At 49.1% G+C, this 25,439-nt stretch overlaps 1 protein-coding gene across 8 annotated transcripts in view; it reads left to right on the top strand.

The window, feature by feature from the left end:
• The window catches only part of EPS15L1 (epidermal growth factor receptor pathway substrate 15 like 1), a 97,576-nt gene that overhangs the window by 5,606 nt on the left and 66,531 nt on the right, over positions 1-25,439 (top strand). For 7 of the 8 annotated variants that reach the window (XR_006735150.1, XM_045551281.1, XM_045551291.1 and 4 more), the window contains exons 2-7: positions 18,125-18,166; positions 18,361-18,450; positions 18,948-18,995; positions 21,030-21,125; positions 21,876-21,938; positions 24,465-24,590. Coding sequence is in view for 7 of the 8 variants with exons in the window: in XM_045551281.1 (XP_045407237.1) it covers positions 18,125-18,166; positions 18,361-18,450; positions 18,948-18,995; positions 21,030-21,125; positions 21,876-21,938; positions 24,465-24,590 (465 nt within the window). In the remaining variant the exon portion in view is untranslated. Of the gene's footprint in view, positions 1-10,672; positions 10,749-18,124; positions 18,167-18,360; positions 18,451-18,947; positions 18,996-21,029; positions 21,126-21,875; positions 21,939-24,464; positions 24,591-25,439 lie in introns of those variants that run through there. The other variant, XM_045551325.1, reaches the window with a different exon arrangement.

Genomic DNA, 25,439 nt, shown 5'->3' with positions numbered 1-25,439 from the left:
ACGGACGGACAGACACCACTGCTGCACCCCAGTGAGGGGCACCTTGTCAGCCCCCGCCTGGGGGTGCTCTCGGGTCCTCCCCACCTTGACCTGACCTGTGCAGCCAGCGTCCACTTGGAAATCTTCTCCATACTCTTCCTTGAACATGACTCTTCAGTCCCAGTATTATTTGAAGCCATGTTAGGGTACCCATATGTTCGCCAGCTTTTCAATGTTTGGGTCCCCAGATGTTTGCTCCTTGCCCTCAATTGGCAAGTACTTTCTGTACCTTAGTTTCCCCATCTGCAGATTGGGAACAGTACTGCTCTACCTGACTAGCCACAGTGGAGCCTCAGGACCCTGAGGTGTGACATCAGGTGCCTTCCCTGTGCCTTCCGGTCCTAGGTCACGCTGTTCCTTCAGTAAATATTTATGCGGCATCTTCCCTTTGCTGGGTGCTTTCCGGGCAGGGGATGGAACAGGGACTCTGAAGACAACCTTGTTCCATGGAGCTGAGGAGGGGGCACGGGCGGAAAGAAATGCACAAATACGTCGCCTGTCCAGCCGTGATCCATATCCAGAGAAGAGAAGAGCAGAGCAGGGGAGGACTGTGATCTGATATGAGGTCCAGGATGGCCTCACCACGTAGGCTGGAAGGACTGAGTAGGAAAGGCCTCCGGGATTGCTTGGTTTATCTGTCCTCCTGGTCCCCCCAGTCGGTGTTATCTTCTATGTGTGAGGGGGTAAACTGAGACCGGAGGTGTGTCCCTTGCCCAAGGTCATACCTGGTGAGCTCGTGCTGACACAGCTCTAATGACCCAGGTTCAGGCCTCTTCATTGCACCGTAGTTCCCTGTCTTGGAAAGTTTCTTTTATCTCCCAAGCCTTACAATGGGGTGACGTCTCCTGATCTCGTTTGTTTTTATACAGTGATCTTGCCACCTGGTCATTAGATACTCTGTCCTCTGAGTGGAGAGGACAGCACTTGTCAAGTCATTACTTTATTGCTTTAATTCATCTCACCGGAAGCGAGAGAGGAAGTGGAAAGGCCTGCTGGTTGTCTTCACGAGGATAAAAAGGTTTCCCTGCGGGAGTGGTGAGCAGTATTCCCAGGCCCTGCCCATGAGGAGGGGTGGCTTGGCCAGGCCACAGTGGAGGCTCAGGTCACAGGTGGTCTGAGCAGGAGGAGGGGCAGACGTACTACACGGCTGCATGGAGGAGAGGGGGTGTTGGACTGGGCCCTGGGGGCACAGGGAAGGGAAGGAAGAATGGCCTTTCACATGGAGGCGAAGCAGACTGAGCAAGAGCCCAGAGGCTGCAGTTCGAGCTCAAAGGCCCAAAATGTGGGGCTGGGACTTGGGGGTCCATGTCCCTCTCTTAATTAGGGCAGCTTGGGGATGAAAGGAGGAAGGTGGTTTAGTAAATAGGACAGGGGAGTCTGTGCCTGGGCTGCAAATTGGCCCAAGACAAAAGGGACTGCTGGGGTGTCTGCTTGCCCAGAGAGTGGCCAATGGCAGATGGGGGTTGGGGAACTGAGAACTACCTTCTGTCCCCTGTGCTGGGCTGGGCTTTACCACCAGACAGAGTGGTGGCCTGAAGGTTACCATTCTGTGTGGAGTGTAAACAAATTAGCTTTTAAAGCCTGTGTGGGCTTTCCCCCATAATAGTCCCAGCTCTTTAAAAAAAATTTTAAGAGATGGGATTTCTATCTGTGGCCCAGGCTGGAGTGCAGTGGTGTGATCATAGCTACTGCAGCCTCGAACTCTGGGGCCCAAGTGATCCTCCTGCCTCAGCCTCCTGAGTAGCTGGAACTACAGGTGCGCACCACCACGCCCAGCTAATTTTTTATAGAGATGGGGGTCTCCTTATGTTGCCCAGGCTAGTCCCGAACTCCTTGCCTCAAGTGATTCTCCTGCCTTGGCCTCCCAAAGTCCTGTGATTACAGGTGTGAGCTACTGCACCTGACCAATTGCAGCTCACAATACCACAGGCTTTTGGGGGGAAGTAGAGGTTCCAGATGGCCACAGGTTACCTCAGGTTTCCAGCTGCACTGCCTGCTGCGTGGGGATGCAGTCTTGATAGCAGAATCCATTTACTGATTGCATTGGGAGCTATGGCAGGTTCTTGAAGAGTGACACCTTTAGATTGTCCAGCCACTTACACAGGGAATGCTTTGGGCTGGGTACTAGCTCAGAGACATTTGCTGTGATAGGGGCATGAAGTGATAAAGGGGAACCTGGCCCGAGATTGTTTCAGGAGGAGAGAAGGGGCTAGTGATTCAAGGACTATGTGGGGTGGCCATTTGGACAGGCGATCGTCTGATTGGGGAGAGAAGCCAGAGAAAGAAGCAGGTGTATGTGTAGCCAGTAGGACAGGATGCGCCTTCAGGGAGCCAGGACAGCAGCGATGGGTGGTCCCTGTGGGCTGTGGCTGTGTGAGTTGAGGCAAAGTCCCCCAAGTCACAGGAGACCCTGCAGGTTGGGTGAGACCCCAGATTTAGGCGCAGCTCAGAAGAATAACTCTTGAGCTAGGGGCACCATTAGATTCCATTCGCTGAACTGCTTTGTGCTGTTTGTGACTGAGATGGGTAAAGCTGAGCCCTACCCTGGGTCAGCTCAACTGGAGCTGAGTACCCAGGCACAAAGATAATTAGGACACAGTGTGACAGACACCCTCATGGAGGTCAGGCGGCACCCACAGAGGTGGAATGAATTGCCTCCACTGGGGTGGAGGAAGACAGCGCCTGCACCTCCCTTTTTCTTTTGCCTCTGTTCCGGCAGGGCTGGCTGCAGATGCCCTGACCAGGGCCTTCCCCCACCCTCTGCGTGTGCCTTCCCTCCCGGCACTGTCTCCACAGCTGCCTGTCCCCGCTTCTCTGACTGGTAACCCAGAATCTCCCAGAACAGTGTTGAGAGATTTGGGTGCAGATGTTATGCAGAAGTAAGGGAGTGTTATTGGACCACTGATGGTGTCATTGTCCCTGTGCTTGTTTCTAGATAAGGAAACTGAGAAGGAGAGAGGTCAAATGACCAGTCAGGCCCCTCAGGGAGGTCGAGTGCCTGGATCAGACTGCAGGCTCCAAAGCCACCAATGTGTCCCGTAGATGCCACACTGTGGGCTCCCAGAAGGGCAGGAAAAGCTCTGTCCTGCTCCCTGCTGTGCCCCCAGCTACTGAAATATGGGTGTCCAGCATGTAGTAGTCAGGTGATATCCATCTGTTAGAGGCTGGATACTTGGAACAGCAGCCAGGGGCGTGGTCTGTCTCTCCAGCTGCCTGTGATGGGAGTCGATAGATGGAACGTTTTGTCTCCAGGCCAAAGAAACAGCCCCAGGGCCCAGAACCACTCCCTGGTGACAGGGCTCAGGGCGCCACCAGGGCTGGGGTCCCGCTGCCTCTTCCCCTCCACTCATGAGAGGGTGAGGAGAGGGCTTCCCTCATTTATTAGTGACAACACGAGCTTGCCTGTGTCATTACATCGATCCATAGAAGATTGGCTTAATCCAAAGGGGATGTACTTTTCAATTTTACCTTTTCCCATGGAAAAGAAAATGATCTTGTTTCAGACTATTTTCAAAGGGGAGAGATGAAACAGGGAAAAAACCTGTTGATGATGAGGTCCTTACACTGAGAAGACCCAGGACTATGCAGTTTTGGGGGTAGAGAAGCCCTCTAAATCCCCCAACACCCTAGAGATGGCACTGTTTGTGGTTGCGGGGTGGTCCCAAATGCAGCTGACCTAGGTGTGTGCTATTGCATATGTTTCTCCCTTTGAGTTTTTTCTTGGGTAAGATTTAGAACAGCTCCTTGAACATAGCACACCCCTACATGGTTTTGGAAACTTTCTCCATTGAGAAGATTCTGGAGTGGCCACGCAGGCCCCACAGTTGCTGAGTGGGTCAGGACAGTCTGGTGACCCTGTGGTGCAGATCGATGCTGTCGGTGCTGTCACTTCACCTGCTCACAGCAGGCCAAGGAGTTGGCGTTTTCTTTTAGGCTGAGCTCTAAGTGTTGGCATTCAAAGTTATTTGACTTTGTTGATTTAATTTTGTTGTTGTTGACTCTTAGGCACTAGAAAATATCCTTTAACTCACCACCACATATGCAGATTTTTGTAGGTATGTACTTACCTGCTGTGTGTAACATCATCCATCTTTAAAAAATGTCAGCCAAGACTAAGGGAACTGGTACAATACTGCTCTATCCTAGGTGCTGGGAGCAGCTTGCTGACTGGCTGGGGGAGAAAATGAGTATGATTTATGCTTTAGTGTAGTCAGCACTGGGTGAAGTACCTTATTATTTGGCAGAGATCGTTTGGCAGGCTGGGCTGTGAGGGCGCTGAGGGTTTCCTATATCTCAGGAATAATGACAGTGATGTAATAACCACAGTAAAAGACGCGATAATGGCTTTTGGTTGCGGAGTGTGGTTTACCTGCATGTTACCCTTTGATACTCACAGTAATCTGCAGGGCAGGGGCAGGGTTAGTCCCATTTTACAGGTGGCCACACTGAGGCCCAGAGAGGCATCGTAGCTTGTCCCCTCTGCTGCAGAGCAATGGTGCCATGTCTGCCCATTGTGCTGCACCCGCTGCACCCCCTCCTCATCCGAATCTTACACGCTGCATGAAGAGACGTTTAGCGAAGGCTGCTTCCAGGAGCCACAGCATTCTGCGGTGTGGAATAAACAAGAACCTGCCACCTGCCCAGGCACTGAGAATGTAGGAAGAGGGGGCTGATTGTCAGAGTAGCCTTTCCATCAGTTGGACCTTAAAAAGTGCCCCTTGTCTTAAGCTCGGGGCTATGGCATTGTGGAAGGGAGAGAGACTCGTTTCAATTGGGGGAACAGACAAGGAGGTGTGTTAGAGCAGGGGGTCGGCCTTCAGGAGGCAGAGGCCCCCCAGGCACAGGGAGCACAGTAATGTGCTGCATAATGGCGTTTTCGTCAGTGTTGGACTGCGTATGTGACAGCAGTCCTATACGGTTATAGTACCGTGTTTTTTTGGTATTGCATACACGAATACTTAGCACTGTGTTATAATTGCCTACAGTGTTGAGGACAGTAACCTGCTGCACAGGTCTGTAGCCCAGGAGCAGGGGGCTGTACCACACAGCGTCGGCGAGGAGTAGGCTGTACCACCTAGGTTTGTGTAAGTGCACTTCGATGTTCACATGACGACATCATTGCCTAGTGACGCATTTCTCAGAACATAGCCCTGTCGTTAACCAAGGCATGACTGTGTTTTGTACCAACATGAGAAGGTGCGAGCCATGTTCAGTAGAGCGTCCACCAGATGGAGGTTGATTGCGTGCTCTGTGAGTGTCCTGCTCAGTGTGTGTATGGGTGTGCAACTGTGTGCCTGTGTTAGAGTGACTGTGTACATGCGTGCGTGGGTGAGCGTATGGGTGTGCATGTGTGAGAGTGTCGGTGTGCAGTGAGTGTATGCATGTGCATGCAGCTGAGTGTGTGGAGTGGAATCAGCCTGGCGGGGAGGAGCATGGCTGGGGCGCACTCTGAGTACTGGGCCAAGGACTGGGGCCTTACCCTCCTTTGGAAACGCCGCAGGGCCTTTCTGAGCATGACAGTGGCCGTGTGTGGGGGAGTGAAATAAAGAGAGCAACAGGTGAAGGTGGGCGGGGCTCTGGTAGAGCCAGAGGGTGGGGCCCAGGAGTCTGGGTGGAGGGCTGGCCTTCCCATCGGAACAGAGCTCTTTTTCTGTCCTTGTCCTCACTGCCCCTGCCAGCACGCTTGCTGTTGCGTGTTGTCATGTGTGCTAGCTGACTGGCGTTGGTTCCCTGACCAGACTGATGCTCCGCGGTGGCAGGGCTCATGTTTCTGCTGGCCATGGAATCTGGGAGCCTAGTGTGGTGTCTGATGTCTGGAGGGCCCAGGAGAAAAGACAGTGGCGCCGGGAGGCAGATGCTGCTACCACAGTGATGAGGGAGGCGGTGCAGGGGCCCACCTGCCTGGCTCCACCCATGGCCAGGAACACCCCAGCAGGAGGCCAGACACATCCAGCCCTGAGCCCTGGGCAGCGTGCTCGGCTAGGGGATAGGGGCCAGGCAGGAGCCGAGTCAAGCCAGGGATCAGAGGATGGCAGGGGCGTTGGAGCCCAGGAGTGGCCAATGTAGGAGAGGGATTTCGGGAAGACTCAGGGTGCACTTGCAGAAAGTTGGGAGCCCTCAAGGAAGGCGCTAGGTGCCCCGCTGTGTGGGATGCACTTGCTGCTGAGCCATCGACCCCATCAGGTGGACTGTCCCCTGAGTCTCTCCAGGGAGTCTCCTTACTGGATGGAGGAAGGAAACAGAATGGCCAGGGCTGTTCTCTGAGATGCCCAGGAGCAGCGTCTGTGAGAGACGGGTCAGCAGCAGGGAGGGCTGCTGGAGGCTGGTGCAACTTGTCATCTTAAGCAGCATCATTGAGAGGAAGGGCTGGAATCTGCCCCCCTCCTGCGTGGCACATTCTGTCTCTATCCTGCTTGCCCCCGCTGTTCTGCCCCTCGCTCCCTGCAAGGCCTGTTCCCTTGGTGTTTTCGCTTTGGTGGCCCCTCCTTCCTTCCTCCTTCCCCATTACAGTCCTGTCCCCCCACCCCACCCCCACCGCTTTGGTAAGGGTGTTCCTCGGGAGGTGGCGTCTCCCTGCTGTCCTGGGTGTGTGGCTGCAGAGTTGGCCTCCATCCTGTCTTTTCCCTTTAGTACTTGGCAGCTAATTGTGTCTAGTGAATCCACTAGGTGGGGGTGGGGTGGGTGCCCTTGGTCACTGCTGCACCTGCACCAAGGGCAGCGCCCGGGCGGAGGGAGGCACTCAGTAGACACTGCTGGAATGGGAATTAGGTTTCTACGTTGACACTCCACAGGGACATCCCAAAGAAACGCATTCAAAGAGGAACCGGTGTGCCCCCCTCTGCATGTGTGTCTGCACAGTGAGTCACTGCGTTCCCTGGGGCTCGTCCTGCTGGAGGACTGTGGCCATCTCTCCCTTCCAGGCTCCCCTCCTGTCCCCCACTCTGTGTAGCTGATACATGCTCATATGCACCTGCTCGCATGCGCGTCTGCCCAGCTCGATGGACTGCCAGGCCCGCGCTGCCGTGGCTCTGCCTCGCCTTGGGGATGACATCCTGGCTTCACAGCAAGCACAGACCCTGTTATCCGATGTGTCTGCCTTTCTGCCTGGCTGGAACTGTGCTGAGTTACCCGCAGCCCCAGCCTGCCTTCTCTGCCCTGGGGCACGCCTGGCCCGGCCCTGACAACTTGGCCCAGGCTCTGGAGGCCACCTTGGCTGTGCCCACCACCACCATCATGTCACACAGCCTTCCGCGCTGTAATCCTGGGCTCACTTTGCCTGCCTGCCTCTCCTTCCTCAAGCCCAGGGCACTGTCCCGCACACTTTTGTAGCCCCAGTGCCTCTTCATTTTTTTGACAGGGTCTCACTCTGTCACCCAGGCTGGAGTGCAGTGGTGCCATCATAACTCACTGCAGCCTTGAACTCTTGGGCTCAAGCCATCCTCCCACCTCAGCTTCCCGAGTAGCTAGGACTAGAGGAGCTCACCACCATGCCTGGCTAATTTTTCTTACTTTTTATAGAAAGGGGTCTTGCTATGTTGCCCAGGCTGTGGTGTCAAACTCCTGGCCTCAAGTGATACTGCTCCGGCCTCTCAAAGTGCTGAGATCACAGGTGTGAGCCACTGCGCCCAGCCCAATGGCTCTTAGTGTGAACTCAACGTATGTTCATAGAGTGAGTGAATGAATGAATGAATTCCCAAGTCCAAAGGGCTGAGAGCTGGCCAATCCAAGGGTGGACCCCTCTTTCAGGAGATTTTCTGTGAAGGGCAGGGGGAGGTCAGTGGCTGGAGGTGGAACTGGGATAAAGGAGGTATTTCTGGGGATAAGATACATTTTCACCTAGAGTCGGTGGAAGGAGAGGCTAATAGGAATCACAATAGCGAGTGATGAACAAGTCCCCACTGGTGGGAATGCTCACCCCTGTCTCTAGATACAGAAACTAAGGCCCAGAGAGACTGCTCTCTCCTCCCCAGGGTTGCACAGCATTCTAGTGGTAGCCCAGAGGTGCAGATGGAGCCAGGCAGTCTCAGGGCCCAGCCAGCTTAGTTCTGTGTCCTCCACAGGGCAGTGCATCGTCAGGGCGGGAAGCCTGCCGCAAGTTATCTTTTGTCTCTCATTATTGCATTTCCAGGAGGCTGGGAGCAGTGATCCCTTGGGAGCACTTCAAGCTCTCAAACCTTGAATCTGTGCTCCGCCCCCCACCCTGCCCATCTTGTTCACCCTGGTGCTTCACTGCATGTCTAGACTCTCAGGCCTGCTTCTCTTGCTTCTTGGTGGTTCTCCAGACCGGGAACTGCCGGTCTCATCGCTGTGCTGTGGCCCTGAGTTCCTTCTGGGTGGGGTGGAGGCACTGAGCCCTGGGCATATCTGTCTTGCAGGGTGGTCATTTGGGTCCCCAGGGAGAATCCATGAATCTTCCTTCAGGTCCTGCTTCTCCTTGCACCTCTCTCGTTCCGTTTCGGTCCTCTTTACAAGTGCGATGTGTGTTAATGTAGAACACTAGCCAACACAGAGAGCCATGAGGAAGCAAACCAGGTTACCCACAGAAGGTCCTGTTCGTGTGTCTGTCCTGCCAGGCTCAGATACTGGGGACATAGGACACCATGCTCTTACAGGCCAGGTCCCGCCGGACTTGCTAGTGCAGGCCTTTCTTTTTCGCTTGGCAAATAGATGACGATTGTACCCCACTCGGAAACACTCGGCTGTTTTTACTGTTACGAGGTATTTCTTCTGGTCCCATGGAGACACAGCAGTTATTATTGGCTTCACCAATTCTCAGCTGTTTCAGCCCTGCATTTCTGCCCTTGAGAAGGGAAAACTGAACCAACGCTCCTGCCCTTCCCTGCTCCTGTGTAACTTAGTGGTTCTTCAGCGTAGATTCCCAGAGCAGAATTTGTAGCCTTGGAAGGGCATACCTGTATGTGTTTTTAAAGGAATGCTAGTTTTTATTTACTTGTTTGTTTTTTGTAGAGTCTAGGATTACAGGTGTGAGCCACCACCACCAGGCCTTTTCTTTCTTTTTTTGTTTTTTGAGATGAGGTCTCACTATGTTGCCCAGGCTGGCCTCGAACTCCAGAACTCAGAACTCAGGGGATCCTCCCATCTCAGCCTCCTGAGTAGCTGGGACTGTAGGCACTTGCCATCACACCCTGCTTGAATGATAGTTTTTATGGTTTGACAAAACTACGATCCTATTCATGACAACGCTCCCTTCATTTCTAACACTTAAACCTTAAGTGGCATCCTGTCTCTCTCCCCATATTGGAAACTGGCAGGACAGACACGCTGACAAGGATTTCTGTGGGTGTCCTGGTTTGCTTCCTTGTGGCTCTCTGTATTCTCTGGTGTTCTATGTTGGCACGAGTTGCTTTTGCAAAAAGGACAGAAATGGAACAACAGAGGTGCAAGAAGCAGCCCCTTGTGCCATTAGGGTCCTTGCCAAAGCAGAGACACATCAGTGGTGGTCTTCAATTATGTCCAAAAAAATTTTTTTTTTTTTTGAGACAGAGTCTCACTCTGTTGTCCGGGCTAGAGTGCTGTGGCGTCAGCCTAGCTCACAGCAACCTCAAACTCCTGGGCTCAAAGCAATCCTCCTGCCTCAGCATCCTGAGTAGGTGGGACTACAGGCATGCGCCACCATGCCTGGCTAATTTTTTCTATATATTTTTAGTTGTCCAGCTAATTTCTTTCTATTTTTTAGTAGAGACGGGGTCTTGCTCTTGCTCAGGCTGGTCTTGAACTCCTGAGCTCAAACGATCCACCTGCCTCGACCTCCCAAAGTACTAGGATTATAGGCATGAGCCACCACGCCCGGCCTAATTATGTCAAATTTTAAACTTTCAAAAATTAGAGGGAAGAGTTTAATGAATTCTCATGTACCCACCACCCATTACAGTAGATATCAGCATTTTGCAAATTTCTTTGCACCTGTCCACCATCCCTTGATACCCTCCACATATATTTTTATTTCCTAGGTCTTTTTTTTGTTTTTTCCTTGAAGCAAGGTCTTGCTCTGTCATCTGGGCTGCAGTGGTGCTATCATAGGTCACTGCAGCCTCAAACTCCTGGGCTCAAGTGATCCTCCTTCTTTAGCCTCCCAAGTAGCTGGGACTACAGGCGTGTCACACCAGGCCTGACTTTTAGGCGTTTTTCTTTTAATCTTAGAAATTGTATTTCAACATGTGTCTAACAGTTAAGACTGTTTTCTTTACATAACCACAATGCCATTATCATACTTACACAACTAATAATAACCACTTTAGTATTCTCTAATACCCAGTCCATATTTATATTTCCGTGATTGTCTGCAGATATCACCTTGCATTTGGTTGTTAGATCTCCTAAGACTCTTTAAGAAAAATAACACCAAATGTCTTATTTTGAGGTTATTGTAGGTGCACATGCAGTTGTAAGAGAAATCCTGTGTACCTGTGGTCCCCAAGCTCTGGGCTACAGAGCTCCGCTGGTCCCCCCTTCCGTAGAAAAATTGTCTTCTGTGAAACTTAGGAACTGTGTGTGGGGGGGGGGGGCGGGCACAGCAGAAGGTGAGCACCACTTGAGGGAGCAAAGCTTCCTCTGTACTTATACAGCCTCTCCCCATCTCTCACATCACTGCCTGAGCGTCGCCTCCCCACTCCCTCCGTGGAACTGGTCCCCGGTGCCAAAAAGGTTGGGAACTGTTACTGTGCACCATTTACCCAGTTTCTTCCAAGGTAAGTAACATTTTGCACAATGATGGTGTAGTTTTGCAACAAGGATAGATGACTGTGTTGATACAGTCAGATACTGAGCAGCTGTCTGCTGCTGCCCTTTCATAACTATACCCACTCCCCTCCCAGCTCTTCCTTAACCCCTGGCAGCCATCAATCTGTTCATTTCTGTGATTTTAGCATCTTAATAATGTTCTGTAATGGAATCATACAGTATGTAACCTTCTGGGTTAGGCCTTTTTCACTCAGTATAACTCTCTGGAGATTCATCTGGGTTGTTGCGTATATCCCACTGCTGAGTACTGTCCATGGTGTGCTTGCACCACAGCTTGTTGAACCAGTCACTTGTCGAAGGACTTCTGAGTGTTTCCAGTTTGGGGCAGTGATGGATAAAGCTGCCGTAAGCATTGCATGCAGGATGTTATGTGAACATGACTCTGTATTTCTTTGGGGTAAATGCCCAGGGCAGTAGTTGCATATTTGTGTTTTTATGTTGTATTTATTTTTATTTTAATGTGTGCATGTGTGTGTGTATATATACATATATATTTTGGAGACAGGGTATTGCTCTGTCACCCAGGCTAGAGTGCAGTGGTGTCATCATATCTCACTGCAGCCTCCAACTTCTGGGCTCGGGTGATCCTCCTGCCTCAGCCTTCCAAGTAGCCAGGACTATAGGCACGGGCCATCACACCAGCCTGCACATCTTCTAATTGGATTGTTTGCTTTTGTTTTGCTGTTGAGTTTTGAGAGCTGTTTATATATTTTAGACACTAGTCCTTTGTTGGGTGCGTGCTTTGCAAATGTCTCCTCCTAGTCTGGTGCTTGTCTTTTCATCCTCTTATCCAACTCTTTCACAGAGCAAACGTTTGTAGTTCTGATGATATCCAATTTGCCAGTCTTTCCTTTTATGAATTGGGCTTTTGATATCAAGTCTAAAAACTCTCTGTCTAGCCCTAGATCCTGAAGTTTGATTCCTGTGTTTTTTCCTAAACATATTTTTATGTTTTATGTTTAAGTCCATGATGCATTTTTTTTTTTTTTTTTGAGACAGAGTCTCACTTTGTTGCCCGGGCTAGAGTGAGTGCCGTGGCGTCAGCCTAGCTCACAGCAACCTCAAACTCCTGGGCTCGAGCGATCCTCCTGCCTCAGCCTCCCAGGTAGCTGGGGCTACAGGCATGCGCCACCATGCCCAGCTAATTTTTTCTATATGTATTTTTAGTTGTCCAGATAATTTCTTTCTATTTTTAGTAGAGACGGGGTCTCGCTCAGGCTGGTCTCGAACTCCTGACCTCGAGCGACCCACCCGCCTTGGCCTCCCAGAGTGCTAGGATTACAGGCGTGAGCCACCGCGCCCGGCCCCCATGATGCATTTTGAGTGAGTTCTTGTATGAGGTAGAGGACTTAAGTCGAGGCTCATTTTCTTCCTATGGATACAGTTGCCCCAGCACCATTCGTTGAAAATGCTGTCTTTCCTCCTGAAGTGCTTTTGCACCTTTGTTGAAAAATCAGATGGGATTTCATAGGTTTATTCAAAGGAAGGAAAAGAATCAGACTGGCATCTTTGTGTGGCTCTATTTCTGGGTCCTCCGTTCTGTTCTGTTCCACAGCTCCCTCTGTCTGCTGCTCTGCCAACACTGTGCTGTCTTAATCCCTCTAGCTATAGACTGAGTCTTGAAATCAGGTGGACTGATTCCTTCCACTTTATTCTTCTTTTTCAAAATTGTTTTAGGTATTTTAGTTTCTCTGCCCTTCTGTATGAATTTCAGAATAATCGTATCTATGTTTACAAAAAACCTTGCTGGAGTTTGGTGTAGGAATCGTGCTCAACCTGCATGCAAGAGTTGCACACATTTAAACTCACAGTGCCACGTCGCCCTCCAAAGAGGCTGAGATGGTTTATGTTCCCACCAGCAGAGCCCGGGACGTGTATTTCCACTTTTGGCAACCTTGCACAGCATATGTCTTTGTTCAGCTTTGCCAAACTGATAGCAAAAACTGGCACCAAATTTTATTTTGTAATACTTAAATTACTGGTGAGGCGTAATGTTTTCCCCCTAGCTTTGCTGCCTCTTTTCTTTCTGAATCGCCTTTCTCTTATCCCTGGCTCATTTTTAATTGGTAAGTCTTTTTTCTTACGATTTATTTATTTTTTATTTTTATTTTTTCGAGGCAGGGTCTTGCTCTGTCACCCAGGCTAGAGTGCTATGGTGTCTCATCATAGTTCACAGCAACCTCAAACTCTTGGGCCCAAGTGATCCTCCTGCCTCAGCCTCCCAAGTCACTGGGACTACAGGCATGCGCCATCACTCCTGGCTTATTTTTCTATTTTTTGTAGAGACAGAATCTCACTCTTCCTCAGCCTGGTCTCCAATTCCTGGCCCCAAGCGATCTTCCCACCTTGGCTTCCAAAAGTGACTTAGAAAAGCTCTTTCTCACTTCCCAAGTCATCTCCTTCCCTCAGTAACATTTACCTTAGCCCTGATGTAGAAACCTCTGATCAGGCAGTTGGAAAGAGCTGTTGGTGTCCATTCCAGGGAAGTTAGACATGGCCCAGTGTTTTCCTGATGCCTTTTTCTTCTTTTTTTTTTTTTTTTTGAGAGAGGGTCTCGCTCTGTCACCCAGGCTGGAGCGCAGTGGCCTGGTCATAGCTCACTGCATCCTTGAACTTCTGGGCTCAATCAATCTTCCCATCTCAGCCTCCTGAGTAGCTAGGACTACAGGTACATATCACCACGCCCAGCTAATTTTTAAATTTTTTGTAGAGATGTGGTCTTGCTGTGTTGCACAGGCTGATATCAAACTCCTGGCCTCAAGTGATGGCCTCGGCTACCCAAAGTGCTGGGATTACAGGTGTGAGCCACTGCACCCGGCCTCCTGATGCCTTTTGAGTGCGAGTCAAGTCCCAGGTCTGCCATGTACTTGCCTTGCTGTGTGACTGAGCCAGGTTTCGTCACCTGCAGACTGTGGGCCGGCCTGCCAGGAGGGCTGGGCACACTTGAGATGATGGTGGTACAAGACTCGTGGGGAACTCCAGGGAAGGCAGAAGTGCAAGGATCATCAAGTGAGCACTTCTCTGGTTATGTTTTTGCCTCGGCCTGTTTTTCTAAGTAGAAACTCAGATGGGGATGTCTTTTGGTGTATGTACCTAACTTCCTGCAAAACTTGGCAGCAGCATTGAAAAACACAGCCATTATAGGCTCTCCACTTTCCTGCGGAAATGGCAGGCCCTTGGAAAATACTGGTTTTCCAGTCGATTTATATGCTCAAATATGCCCTTTTGCCTCTTCTGTTTAATAAAACTGCAGCATCACGTAATCACGGATGTGCATTTTCCCAGACAAGCAGGCACGTGAGGCTGTCCTGAGGCTCAGTGCCCAGCTCTGTCTCACCTGGGCCACCTCTGCAGGATCCGAAGTAGGTTAGGGTCTGACTCCAGGGCCCCTTAGCCTGGGTGTTTCTCTGGCCCCATCACTGCCTGGCTGTGTGACCCTAGGCAGGCAACCTCAGTTTCCCCACCTGTCAGTTGGAACTAGCACTGTTACTTGCGCTGTAGTGTTGTCGGGAGGGCTCAGTGAGGCACTGGATATAAAACAGCCAGCCTTCACTTTTATATAAACACGACCCACTATTTGTTAGGACCAGGGATTATAGGTACTTTTATGAAAGTTTTAAAATGCAAATGAATTTGCTTAAAAGTGTCATTTTGAAACGAACAAGGCTGGCAGTCATTGCTTTGTTTTGTGTGCGAACACTTTGCAGGCAGAGCAGGAGTTTGGTTGGAGACAGCCAAGCATGAAGACCCAGGAGGAGTCCCGCCCTGCCCTTGGCCGAATGTGGGGATCAGAGCTGGGTGGACTCAGTCCTGGGAGGATTAGGAGTCATTAGAACACTATCCTCAGAGGGTTTCCCTCCAAAGTAGTGTTGCTGTGTTTTAAGGCAGTTAAAAACTCAACTGGTTTTCTCCCAGGTTAAAATCACACATGCTCACAGGAATTGTGGTATTTTCAAGCCTTCACAACAGAAGGATGTGAAATTGTTCTCTTCCATGTGATCCCCTTCATGTCATCCCACTTGTAAATTGTTTCTGGGCTGGAGGGTAAAGTGAAAAGGCCACAGGAACTTTGCATGTTGTCTCTCTTAGTATTTTAAGACAGGAAGAGCAGCTATTAATAAAAGACCAAGCTGAAAGCTGTGTTGAACCTCATCAATAATTCAGACACGGCAGAGGTGAAGATGGCGTCTTCTCTGTACCCTGGGGTAGGCTCCATCGTACTTCCTTCCATTCCTGCGGCAGTCACGGTGCCACCTGCAGCCACTTACACTGCAAGTCTCACCCTGGTCTGTCCCCTTTCTGCCTTTGCCTCTGGCTTGGCCCTGGGTTCACTTTGGGGTCAGACATGGGTGGGCAGCTCTGGTGGCTGCTTTCACATGCAAAGGGCTCTTTCCCGGCAGCTTTGAGGCTTCCTGTTGGGAGCTGCAAGGTCTCTGCACAGGGGCGGACAACACAGACTGCCCCTGGTTGAGGATTCACGGCGTTAGCCGTGTGTGTCTTCAGCTCTGCTGCAGTGGCACATTAGGGTAGCTTGCAGGTGTAACTCTGCTGTCCCCAGGAAGCAGCAGTGGGGTAAGAGGAAGTGGTAATTAGGGTCTGATGTTTTCCTTTTTTTCTTCCCCCTTCTGCTTTAGCAGTACTTGAAATACGTGTCATTAAATCGAAATCTCTAACTGCTGTCATTTTCCTAGGTTACCCAAATAGATCCCATAGTTAAAGGGGAATGCTTGAGGTTTCCATCAGCTGAAGTCTTTGGGATTGATAACTGGCCATCAAACTTTCTTTTATTTTTTTATTACAAATTTTTTTTTTCTTAGAGATAGGGTCTTGCTATGTTTCCCAGGTTTGAGTGCAGTGGCATCAGCCTAGCTCACCACAGCCTCAAACTCTTGGGCTCAAGAGATCCACCTGCCTCAGGCTCCCGAGTAGCTGGGGCTACCGGTGCCACCACCACGCCCGGCCCACTGAATGTCAAGCAGTGTATATGAATGAGCTCTTAGCATGGACCGTCAGAGGTTGGAGGTTCGAGTCAAGTGCTTCAGCAGCTTTTCTGCGCTAGTCAGGGCCTCTTTTCTCTTGGTTGTAGATCTTGTCACTCATAAGCATTTGGGAAGTTTGAGATGGATATTTAATAACCCTGCATGCCCCAAATACCACAACTCTTTTTTTCACTGGATTGATAGTGGCTTGGAAACCTCTTTCTCTTGCTTATTATGAAATCTATTTTAAAAAAAAAACACTGGAAATGTATTTCATATCTGTACCTCTCTGATCGTTGGTAGAAAGGGCACCTTTGTCATCTAAAGTGGGGAGCTTCTGGGGTCTGTGAGCCAATGGCAGGTGATGTGCTACCTGCTGTCTGGATCCAGCCACTGTCACCTTTACTGATGAGTGACAACCAGCCTACCTGACTTTGCCTCCTTTCTGTCTATCTTATCCCTCTGGGGAGCTGTTTCAGAAGCAAACTGGAGTTTAGACCCAGAAGGTCACACAGGGTGTGATGGCTACAGACTGTCATCTAATAAAGTCATAAAGAAATTAAGGGTGATGGCCACTCCCAGTCCTTCCTGAACCCCAGACCACTCCCCCAGGGACTGAGTTAGTCAGGGGCTCCTGGGGATGAGGGAAACAGACAGGGGCTGCTGTAGCTATGCACTCACCTCCTCCTAATTCTTTTTTTTGTTTTTTGAGACAGGGTCTCGCTGTGTTATCTGGGCTGGACTTGAACTCCTGGCCTCAAGCCATCCTCCTGCCTTAGCCTCCTAAGTAGATGGGACTATTGGCCTGAGCCACTGTGCCCAGCTAGTTTAATTCTTTTCCTTGGTGTCTTTGTCTTTTTTTTTTTTTTTAAATTATTATTCCTTAACCTCTGGCCTTTCTTTCTTTTTCATATTGTTCTAGTTTTTTCTGCCTTTTCAATATTTCCTTCTTTCTTTTCCCCTTTTTCTTTTTGTTTTGACTTTCTTCTTTCCCCTTTGAGACACTTAGGCTGTTTTCCTTCTATTTTCATTCTGTCGTGGTATTTTTCTTTGTACTTTCAGTTCTTTATATGTTTGTAGGTGTTGGCGTCCCCCAGAGAAGCTGACTGTAATCCGGGCAGTATTTTTAACTTGAAATGACCCACCACAGCACAACAGTGTGCAAGTATTAGGTGCATATTGGTTCACATCCAGTGATTATGACTGAAGGGAACCAACCTCGCTGGGGTCTCATTCATTGTGAGAAATCCTGCGACAGCATTCAAGGACTAATTTGATAAGCACTATACTCCTGCTTCTTAGACAATACTCTTTTTTTCCGCCTTGCTTTCTTTAGCTGTTTACATGCCTGTTCTTCTATATAATTAAGCCTAATTGTGCATTCTTCACTTTTGATCACTTATTAAATCAACAGCAGGTTTGTGTACTGCTTTTTTCGCCTCACTCAGTAAAACACTAGCACGTAAGCCTTTATAGCCAGCGTTTTAGTGGCTGCTTAATTCCTCACCGGGTTGGCACACTCCCTGATATGCCTTTCCTCCCCACTAGGGGACAGCCCCTTAAGATCAGGAAGAAAGGCAGTAGACACGGTGGGAAGTGTGTGACCTTGGCCATTAGCCATGCTGGATGTGGAGGTGGCCTTGATTAGCCTCGTGGCCTTAGATGAGGCAGTTTACCTTCTCCGAAAGGTGATGTCTTGGTGCTTTGATGGGCTGGAACTTGGAATGTCATCAATGCCCAGCTGAGGACTTTGAACTTCCTGCCTACCCTGGTGGGAGCTGTCACTGGCCAGCTTTCTCTTGGCGGGGGCTGGTCAGCATGTTCTCTGTAGTCACTCAGGTAGCTGGTGGAGGACGGGCAGGAAGGGTGAGGACGAGACCCAGGGCAGGACAGCCTGTTGGAAGGCTGAGTGCCTGGGGACTCATGATGCCATGCAGACACTCGTCTGCTAATTCTGGAGCCAGAGAACAATCTCAAAGCATAGAGCGTTTTTTCCCCGTGAGCTCTCAGATGCGTTGAAATCCCATCGCTCAGTGAATGGAAATTAATGGAAATTGACACTGGGCCTCCGCTGCTACTGCAGCTTCCTGAACAACCACACTGTTTGCACTGGAATTAGGATTTATTGAAGATCATTAGCATTTGGTTTTTCTAAATCAAATAAGTGTCGTATCTGTGTCTGAAGATAAACAGTTCAGCATCTGGAGGATATTGGAAGTACCGAAATTTTGACTTTCAGTATCATACATTTTGGTAATGACAACATTGAGGGGGTGGCACTTCCCCTCTCCCCCACCCGAAGGAATGTGTCCACTTTTGACCAATATCTGTGATTCTGTTTGCAGATTCCCACTGGAAATCCGTTATATGAATCTTACTATAAGCAGGTAAGTTTAACTGATGTCTTTTTAGATGGAACCAGAGAGCAATTAAACTGGAAAGCACAGTACTGAATTGAAGCCCAGTTGAAGCGGCCTCCTGTCCTTTTCTGTTCTTTAAATCTTCAGGGAACAGTCAGCGTGGCGGGTGCTGCTTTACCTGCTGCTGCAAAGTCATCACAACTCTTACCCTCCCATTTCAGGTCGACCCAGCATATACAGGGAGAGTTGGGGCGAGCGAAGCTGCACTTTTCCTAAAGAAGTCTGGCCTTTCAGACATTATCCTTGGGAAGGTACGTGAAGACAAAGAGTGATTTCCCTTCGGTGGCTGCCCTCACATCTCCCCCCGGGCAGGTCAAAGCCACCCTTTGCAGACCCCCCCCCCCCTCTGTGGAACTGTGCCTCCCAGGGTGTGGCCTGGTCACTGTGAGCCACTTAGGCTGTACCAGGTGGATCCAAACACCTGGGCAGCAGCGGCCACCACTAGTTGGGTGGCAGATAAGATACCTGAGTGCTTTTGGGGTCTTGACAGTATGTGGATTTATGTAGGGGGTGCAAGGATGTAATAAACACCATTTGGCTTTGGAGCTGAGTAGACCTGGGTGTGCCTGTGGGCAGATCATTCACCTGCTCCAAGTGGACCTCTCCATCTGCAACCTGGGGACTGTCACTCCTGCCCCCAAGGCCGTCAGTCTGCAAGGCCCACAGTAGCTGTGGTGGCCACTCCTGCTTTTGTTAACACGCGGGCAGTGATTAGCAGTCACGCTCACAAGCATTTTTGTTTCCGCAGATATGGGACTTGGCTGACCCAGAAGGTAAAGGGTTCTTGGACAAACAGGTATATACACGCATGCACAGAGCGAGTGGAGGGGCTGGGTCAGAGCCCCCCAGGCTGGGTGACCTCCACACTTCATTCCAAGTTTCTCCACTGTCAAGTGTCACGAGGCATAAATGCAGCTATCAGACTTAGAATGGGAAGTTTTCATTTTGAAATAAAGGTCTTTTAAACACTTGGAGCCATCTTCCATGGTTAGCATATCTTTTAATGTTTTTTGACTTTACACATGATTTAAGTGTTGTCAGAACTTATATTTTGAAATAATTTCAGACTCTGATGGAAGTTGCAGAAATAGTTTGGAGCATTCCCATATATTTTTTGCCAGCTCTGCCCTGTGACAGCGTCTTAGGTAACCACAGCACTATGATCACAGCCAGGAAACGGACTTTGGTGCAACACTGAACTAAAGGCTTTAATCAGAGTTGACGTGCACTGTTGAGAAAGAGGGGGTGTATAGGTCTATGAAATTTTATGATTTTCATAGATTCATGTAAGTGCCACCCCAGTCAAGATACAGAACTGTCCCAGCACCCCAAAGAAACTTCTTCGTGCTGCCCCTTGGTAGTCACACCCTGATCCCTGGCAAGCACGGGTCTGTCCTCCATCATGATAGTTTTGTTTTTTCAAGAATGTTCTATACAACCAGTCACAGTGGCATGTACCCTGTAGTCCCAGCTACTCTGGAGGCTGAGGTGGTGGAAGGATTGCTTGAAACCAGGAGCTCGAGGCTTCAGTGAGCTTGATCATACCACAGCACTCCAGCCTGGGTGACAGAGTGAGACTCTATCTTTTAAAGGGAAAAAAAATGTTCTATAAATGGAATTTTACAGGACAGTTTGAGCATCTCTAATTGGAGATCCTAAATGCTCCAAAATCCAAAACTTTTTGAGCACCGAATAATGCTCAAAGGAAATGCTCATTGGAGCATTTGGTATTTTCAGATTGGGGATGTCCATCCGGTGGTCATAATGCAGATATTCCAAAGTCCAAAATCTGAAACACTAATGTCTCAAGCATTTCTTCGGTTGAGGGATACTCAGCCTGTACTTACAAGTGATTTTAAGTGGTCATAGTTATAAGTTAAGTTAGTTCAGCCTTTCACCAAACTATATTCGAAGGGCTGTTGTTCCTGGTGTGCCGTGGCCTGTGGTCTGGTCCCTCGGGAAGGCAGGGTCAGCCGTACCTCGCTTCCTTGAGATTCGTGATGCATGTATGCGTGGGAAAGGTTCTCAGAATCCTTATGGAGAAGAAACCTGTTATCTTTGCCTATTGCAGTTCCTCTAAACTTACTTACATCTCCTTTTCTCAACACCCCTGTATCACCCTCTATACTCTACAAGGGTTTCTGTGGACATCAGCCTGAGAAAGGCCGATCTAGCGCGTATCTCTTTGAAAAAAATTTTAAAGCTGTAACTGTGTTTATATCCTTAAAACCATCCATGTTCTTAGGCCAGTTGATTCATTCAGAAAAATCTTCAAAGTCCACTAAGCCTGTGGGGTGGCAGGTTCTGGGTTAGGAGGTGGGCGGGGAGGGGTGGAGGTACCTGACAGCCACGTTCAGGTTCTCTGTCCCTGGGTAGGAGGAGGTGGAGTCCAGTCAGGCTGCTGGGGGGAGCAGCGGATCATGGGAACCTCAGATGTAAATTCCCGGGCAACTGTGTGTATTTCACTGCTTTTTAAAAAAGTCAACACATAATTGGTCCATCATTTGTCACCTTAAACGTATTAACTCTGCTACTTTATACAATCTAGCATTTCCTAAAAGTTGGGAGCTCATTATTTTTGGAAAAATACATTGATCTGAAATCGTACAGCATTCCACGTGCAGTGGGATAAATCCAGTTTAGCGTATTCATTTAAAGGATCTCCCTAGGGTGAGTCCAGTTCCCCCTACTCTCTAAGTGGCTTTTGCACAGTCTCCACTGTTGAAGTGAAACCGTCTTGTCCTGAAGCTTCTACTGGAGACAGCTCCCTTCCTGCCCTCACCGCCCTGGTGATGTTTACCACGAGACAAACACTTTTTTGGATTTCCAGGGTTTCTATGTTGCACTGAGACTGGTGGCCTGTGCGCAGAGTGGCCATGAAGTTACCTTGAGCAATCTGAACTTGAACATGCCTCCGCCTAAGTTCGTGAGTGTCCACATCCTTCACGTTCGCAGTCTTCTAATGCCTCTGTGTGTGTGTGTGTTTGTGTATCTCAGTGTTTTCTGTCCCCTTCCCTGTTTTTGTTACTGAGGTGAAATTCATAGTATAAAATAATTTTAAAGTGAATAATTCAAATGACATTTAGTACATTTGCAGTGTACTATCACTTTGATGTACCATCGCCTTTATGTAGCTGCAGAACATTTCCATCACCCCAAAGGGAGACTGCATCCCCATTATGTAATCAATCCTCTCCCAGGCCCTGGCAGCCACTAATCTAATTTCTATGTATAGATTTACCTGTTCTGGACATTTCATATCAATGGAATCATACACTGTGGCCTTTTGTGTCCAGCTTCTTTCACTCAGTGTCATGTTTTTGAGGTTCATCCACGTTGTAGCAGGTGTCAGCGCTTCATTCCTTTCTGTGGCTGATAATCCATTGTACAGGTGGACCTCTGCTTTATCCATTCATCCACCGATGACATTTTAGTCACTTCTACCTTTTGGCTATGAGTATTCATGCATGAGGATTTTTTTGAACACCTGTTTTTAATTCTTTTGAGTCTATACTAGGAGTGGAATTGCAGGGTCATATGATAATTCTGGGAGTAACTTTCTGAGGTCTTTACCCTTTTGGAAAGCACTTTGAAATGTGCGTCCTTGTCAGCATGCCCATCCTTCTGTAATTTAATTCTGTGCCAGCCACAAAGAAATGTTTCTCTCTCTTCTCAGCATGACACCAACAGCCCTCTGATGGTCACACCACCTTCTGCAGAGGCCCACTGGGCCGTGAGGGTAAGTGAACAGGGACAGCTCCTTGGCTTCCCTTGGCATTGTCCTGGTGATGTGTGATACCGTTCAAGATGTTTTATAGGATGATTCAGACGTTTGTATCATCTATTCTGTCTCAGTGCGTGAATTGCCGTAGAATTTGGATGAAATAACTTTTCAAAGGGAAATGTTTTGAAAAGGCTATGGCCCTTCCCTGTAATTGGGAATTGCCAACTGGGACAATTAGCTAAGTTACAGGAGTTGAGTTCTTAAAAGCCTGCAGTTTAAGTCTTGCACTTTCAGGTCACATACTGTGGTTTTTGCTGCTTGTGTTGGTTGATGAGAATAGAAAAGGAAATTGTGACAACTTGCAAGCACCCAGACTCCCAAATGTGTTCCTTGCTTTCTCCCTTATTTCCAGCCACATGTTATGATTCTTCCTAATGCTCCGATCGCCATGTGGAAAGCTTCTCTTAGCACTGAAAGTGTTATTTTTAAGACAGAGGATGTTGTGGCTAGAAAGATGCATTATTGCTTCCAGAAAGGAAAAAAATGAGGGCTGTCTTCTCATGAGCACAGAATTCCTCCTAAAGGAAGTGAGCGTGGGACGTGGACACGTTCCCCCAGATAATGTGAGGCCTCCTCACCTCCGTTTTCTTTTAGAGGATTGTCACGTTTTCTTACTTTTGTGTGGTTTAAATGCTAACATTAATAACACTCTTGTTGTAAAATAAAGACAAGCTTTCCCCTGCCCCAAGCACATTTGTCCTGTGTTCACAGGGTTGGTTTGTTCCCTTCTTGGAAAGGTTGGGGCACGAGGAGGTTTCGTGTGATCACGGAGTTGTGCAGTTGCATCCGTGTGGAGCACTTTGCTGGCAACTGTCACAGTACTGAAGGATTTCTGGGTCGTCCAACAGCACGATGCTCACTTTGAAAGAGAGCTGCTTTGTCATGGGAAATGGGACCCATGAGATCGCATTCCTTAAAGTGTTACTCTCTCTTCCAGCGGGAGTTGTGCTCAGGCCACACTGGAAGGGCTGGGGCCGAGGGGCCTGCCAGGCCTCGCAGAGAGGAGCCGGGGAGCGAGGGACCAGGTGCTGTGACTGGGATGGGCCTTTCTAAAGAGAGATTCCGTGTCCCATTCATGGACACAGTGAAAAACCCCAGCCTGAACTTCCAAGTGCTTGTTTCCATTGTGAACGTTCCCGCGCCTCTCAGAGTGCTGAGTCAGTGAGCCTGATGGGTGGGGAGAATCCCAGGCACCCCAGACAGGACTGGACCGTTTGGCCTCTCAGCGCTTAACAGCCCCTGGTGTGTGCAGTGTCTACAGGAGCTCTCATTTGTGTTATCGAGGGCACCGTCTTTTTTTTCCTCTCTTTTTAAAAATTTTAAATGTTTTACTGTGGCAAAATATACGTCACATAAATTTTGTCATCTTAACCATTTCTAAGCATATAGTTCAGTAATGACAAATACCTTCATGTTGTGCAACAGTTGCCACCGTCCATCTCCAGAACTTTCTTATCTTCCCAAACTGAAACTCTGTCCCCATTAAACACTAAGTCCCCATCTCCCTCTCCCAGCCCCTGGCACCCACCGTTCTACTTCCTGTCTCTGGGGATTTGCCTAGTCTAGGAACCTCATGTGAGTGGACTTGTACAGTGCTTGTCTTTCTTCGTCTAGCTTATTTCACTTGGCATAATGTCCGCGAGTCCCATAGCATGTTGTGGTGTGTGTCAAAACTTCATTCCATTTTATGGCTGAATAATACCTCATTATACGGATATGCTGCATTTTGTTTATCCATCCATCTGTTGGTGGATTCTTGCTGAGGGTGTTTTCTTAGTGCTCCCAGGAGCTCCAGCGCACAGCCAGGCTGGTGGAGAGAGGTCTGCTCTCTCTCGGTTCCACTCTCCGTTCGCTGTGGGCCTCATTTCTGTTGGAGGGTGGACTGGAAGGCCACTGCCCAGACCTTCGTACTGATGGCTCCTTTTACATGCTGCCTGAGTTTTATCTTTCAGAATGGCAGTGGCTGCTGCTCTGCATTGTAAATCTGCCAAGATCTTCCTTCTGTTCATGAGGACCGACCTTCTTTCCTTCCTTCCTTCCTTCCTTCCTTCCTTCCTTCCTTCCTTCCTTCCTCCCTCCCTCCCTCCCTTCCTTCTTCTGATAATTATTTGCTCATCACTAACACTCATTCACACTTTCATGTTTCTGGAACTAGTGAGCTCCTCCGAGGTTGGTGGGAATGATCTTTGTCTCTCTGCAGAGACACCGCCCCACTGCTGAGGCCCTTGCCCCACTCAGGCAGAGAGCAAGACCTGGGCCAGGCCCTCCTGGATTTGAGCTTGCCAGACAGCCATTTCCTTCAAGGCATACGTTCACTTGGGCAACCCAAGGGGCTGAGACTGTTCTAAGACCATCTCGTGCTTTTAGCCCCAGGTGATGGTGGGTGCACAGCTGTTTTCACCTGGCTCTGGGTCAGAACTTGATTTGGACACTCACACAGGTACATTCTTTCACTCACCTAGACTTTTTATTTCCAACTAGGTGGAAGAAAAGGCAAAATTTGATGGGATTTTTGAAAGCCTCTTACCCATCAATGGTTTGCTCTCTGGAGACAAAGTCAAGCCAGTCCTCATGAACTCAAAACTACCTCTTGATGTCCTGGGCAGGGTAAGTGAGCTGTGGGTTTGGTTCTTTCGCATTCTACACTGCTTCTGTGTTTGGTCAGCACCATTCTCCCACCCCAGGGACACTTAACAAGGTTCTAGCTCTGTGCATAACCCCGTGTCATCAGGGGCTTCACAAGCCGTCATGTGGCACTTGCTACAGTTAGGCTGGCTCAGGGCTTCCCAGATTTGGCTCCCAGGTGCTCCCCCAGCCCGTGGGGAAGGTGCTAGAGTCCTTCCATTTCATAGATGGGAAGGTGACTCAAGTGAAATTGCCGCACAGGACCCGGGGACAAGCAGAGCTCAGCCTTAAGCCCCCTGATCTGGACTTGCCCCTTTTCCATTGTGCTGAGTGTAGGAGTGTGTGTCTATAGTTTGTCTTTTTTTTTTTTTTTTTTTTGAGATGGGGTCTGACTGTGTCGCCCAGGCTGGAGTGCATTGTTTTGTCACAGGTGCAATCTTAGCTCACTGCAACCTCCAACCCTGGGCTCAAAGGATCCTCCTGCCTCAGCTTCCTGAGTAGCTGGGACTACAGGCACTCACCAACATGCCTGGCTAATTTTTTTGTAGAGATGGGGTCTTGCTCTTGCTCAGGCTGGTCTTGAACTCCTGGACTCCAGTGATCCTGCTACCTCTGCCTCCCAAAGTGCTGGGATTACAGGTGTAAGCCACCATGCCTGGCTCTTTTCTATTGTTAATTGCTTTTTTTTTCCTTCCTATAAAGCTCAAGGGAAAGGTACTTTCAACTCTGCTACAAGTCTAAGAAATTTTGTGCATTCCCTTTTTTTAAAAAAAAGACTCAATTTTGTTCCTATTAAATATAAGTGTAGTCATCCCTTGGTACACTTGGGGG

Source organism: Lemur catta, chromosome 1 (genome assembly GCF_020740605.2).
Source record: "Lemur catta isolate mLemCat1 chromosome 1, mLemCat1.pri, whole genome shotgun sequence".
Lineage (NCBI taxonomy): Eukaryota > Metazoa > Chordata > Mammalia > Primates > Lemuridae > Lemur > Lemur catta.
This window is presented reverse-complemented; position numbering and strand designations above follow the sequence as displayed.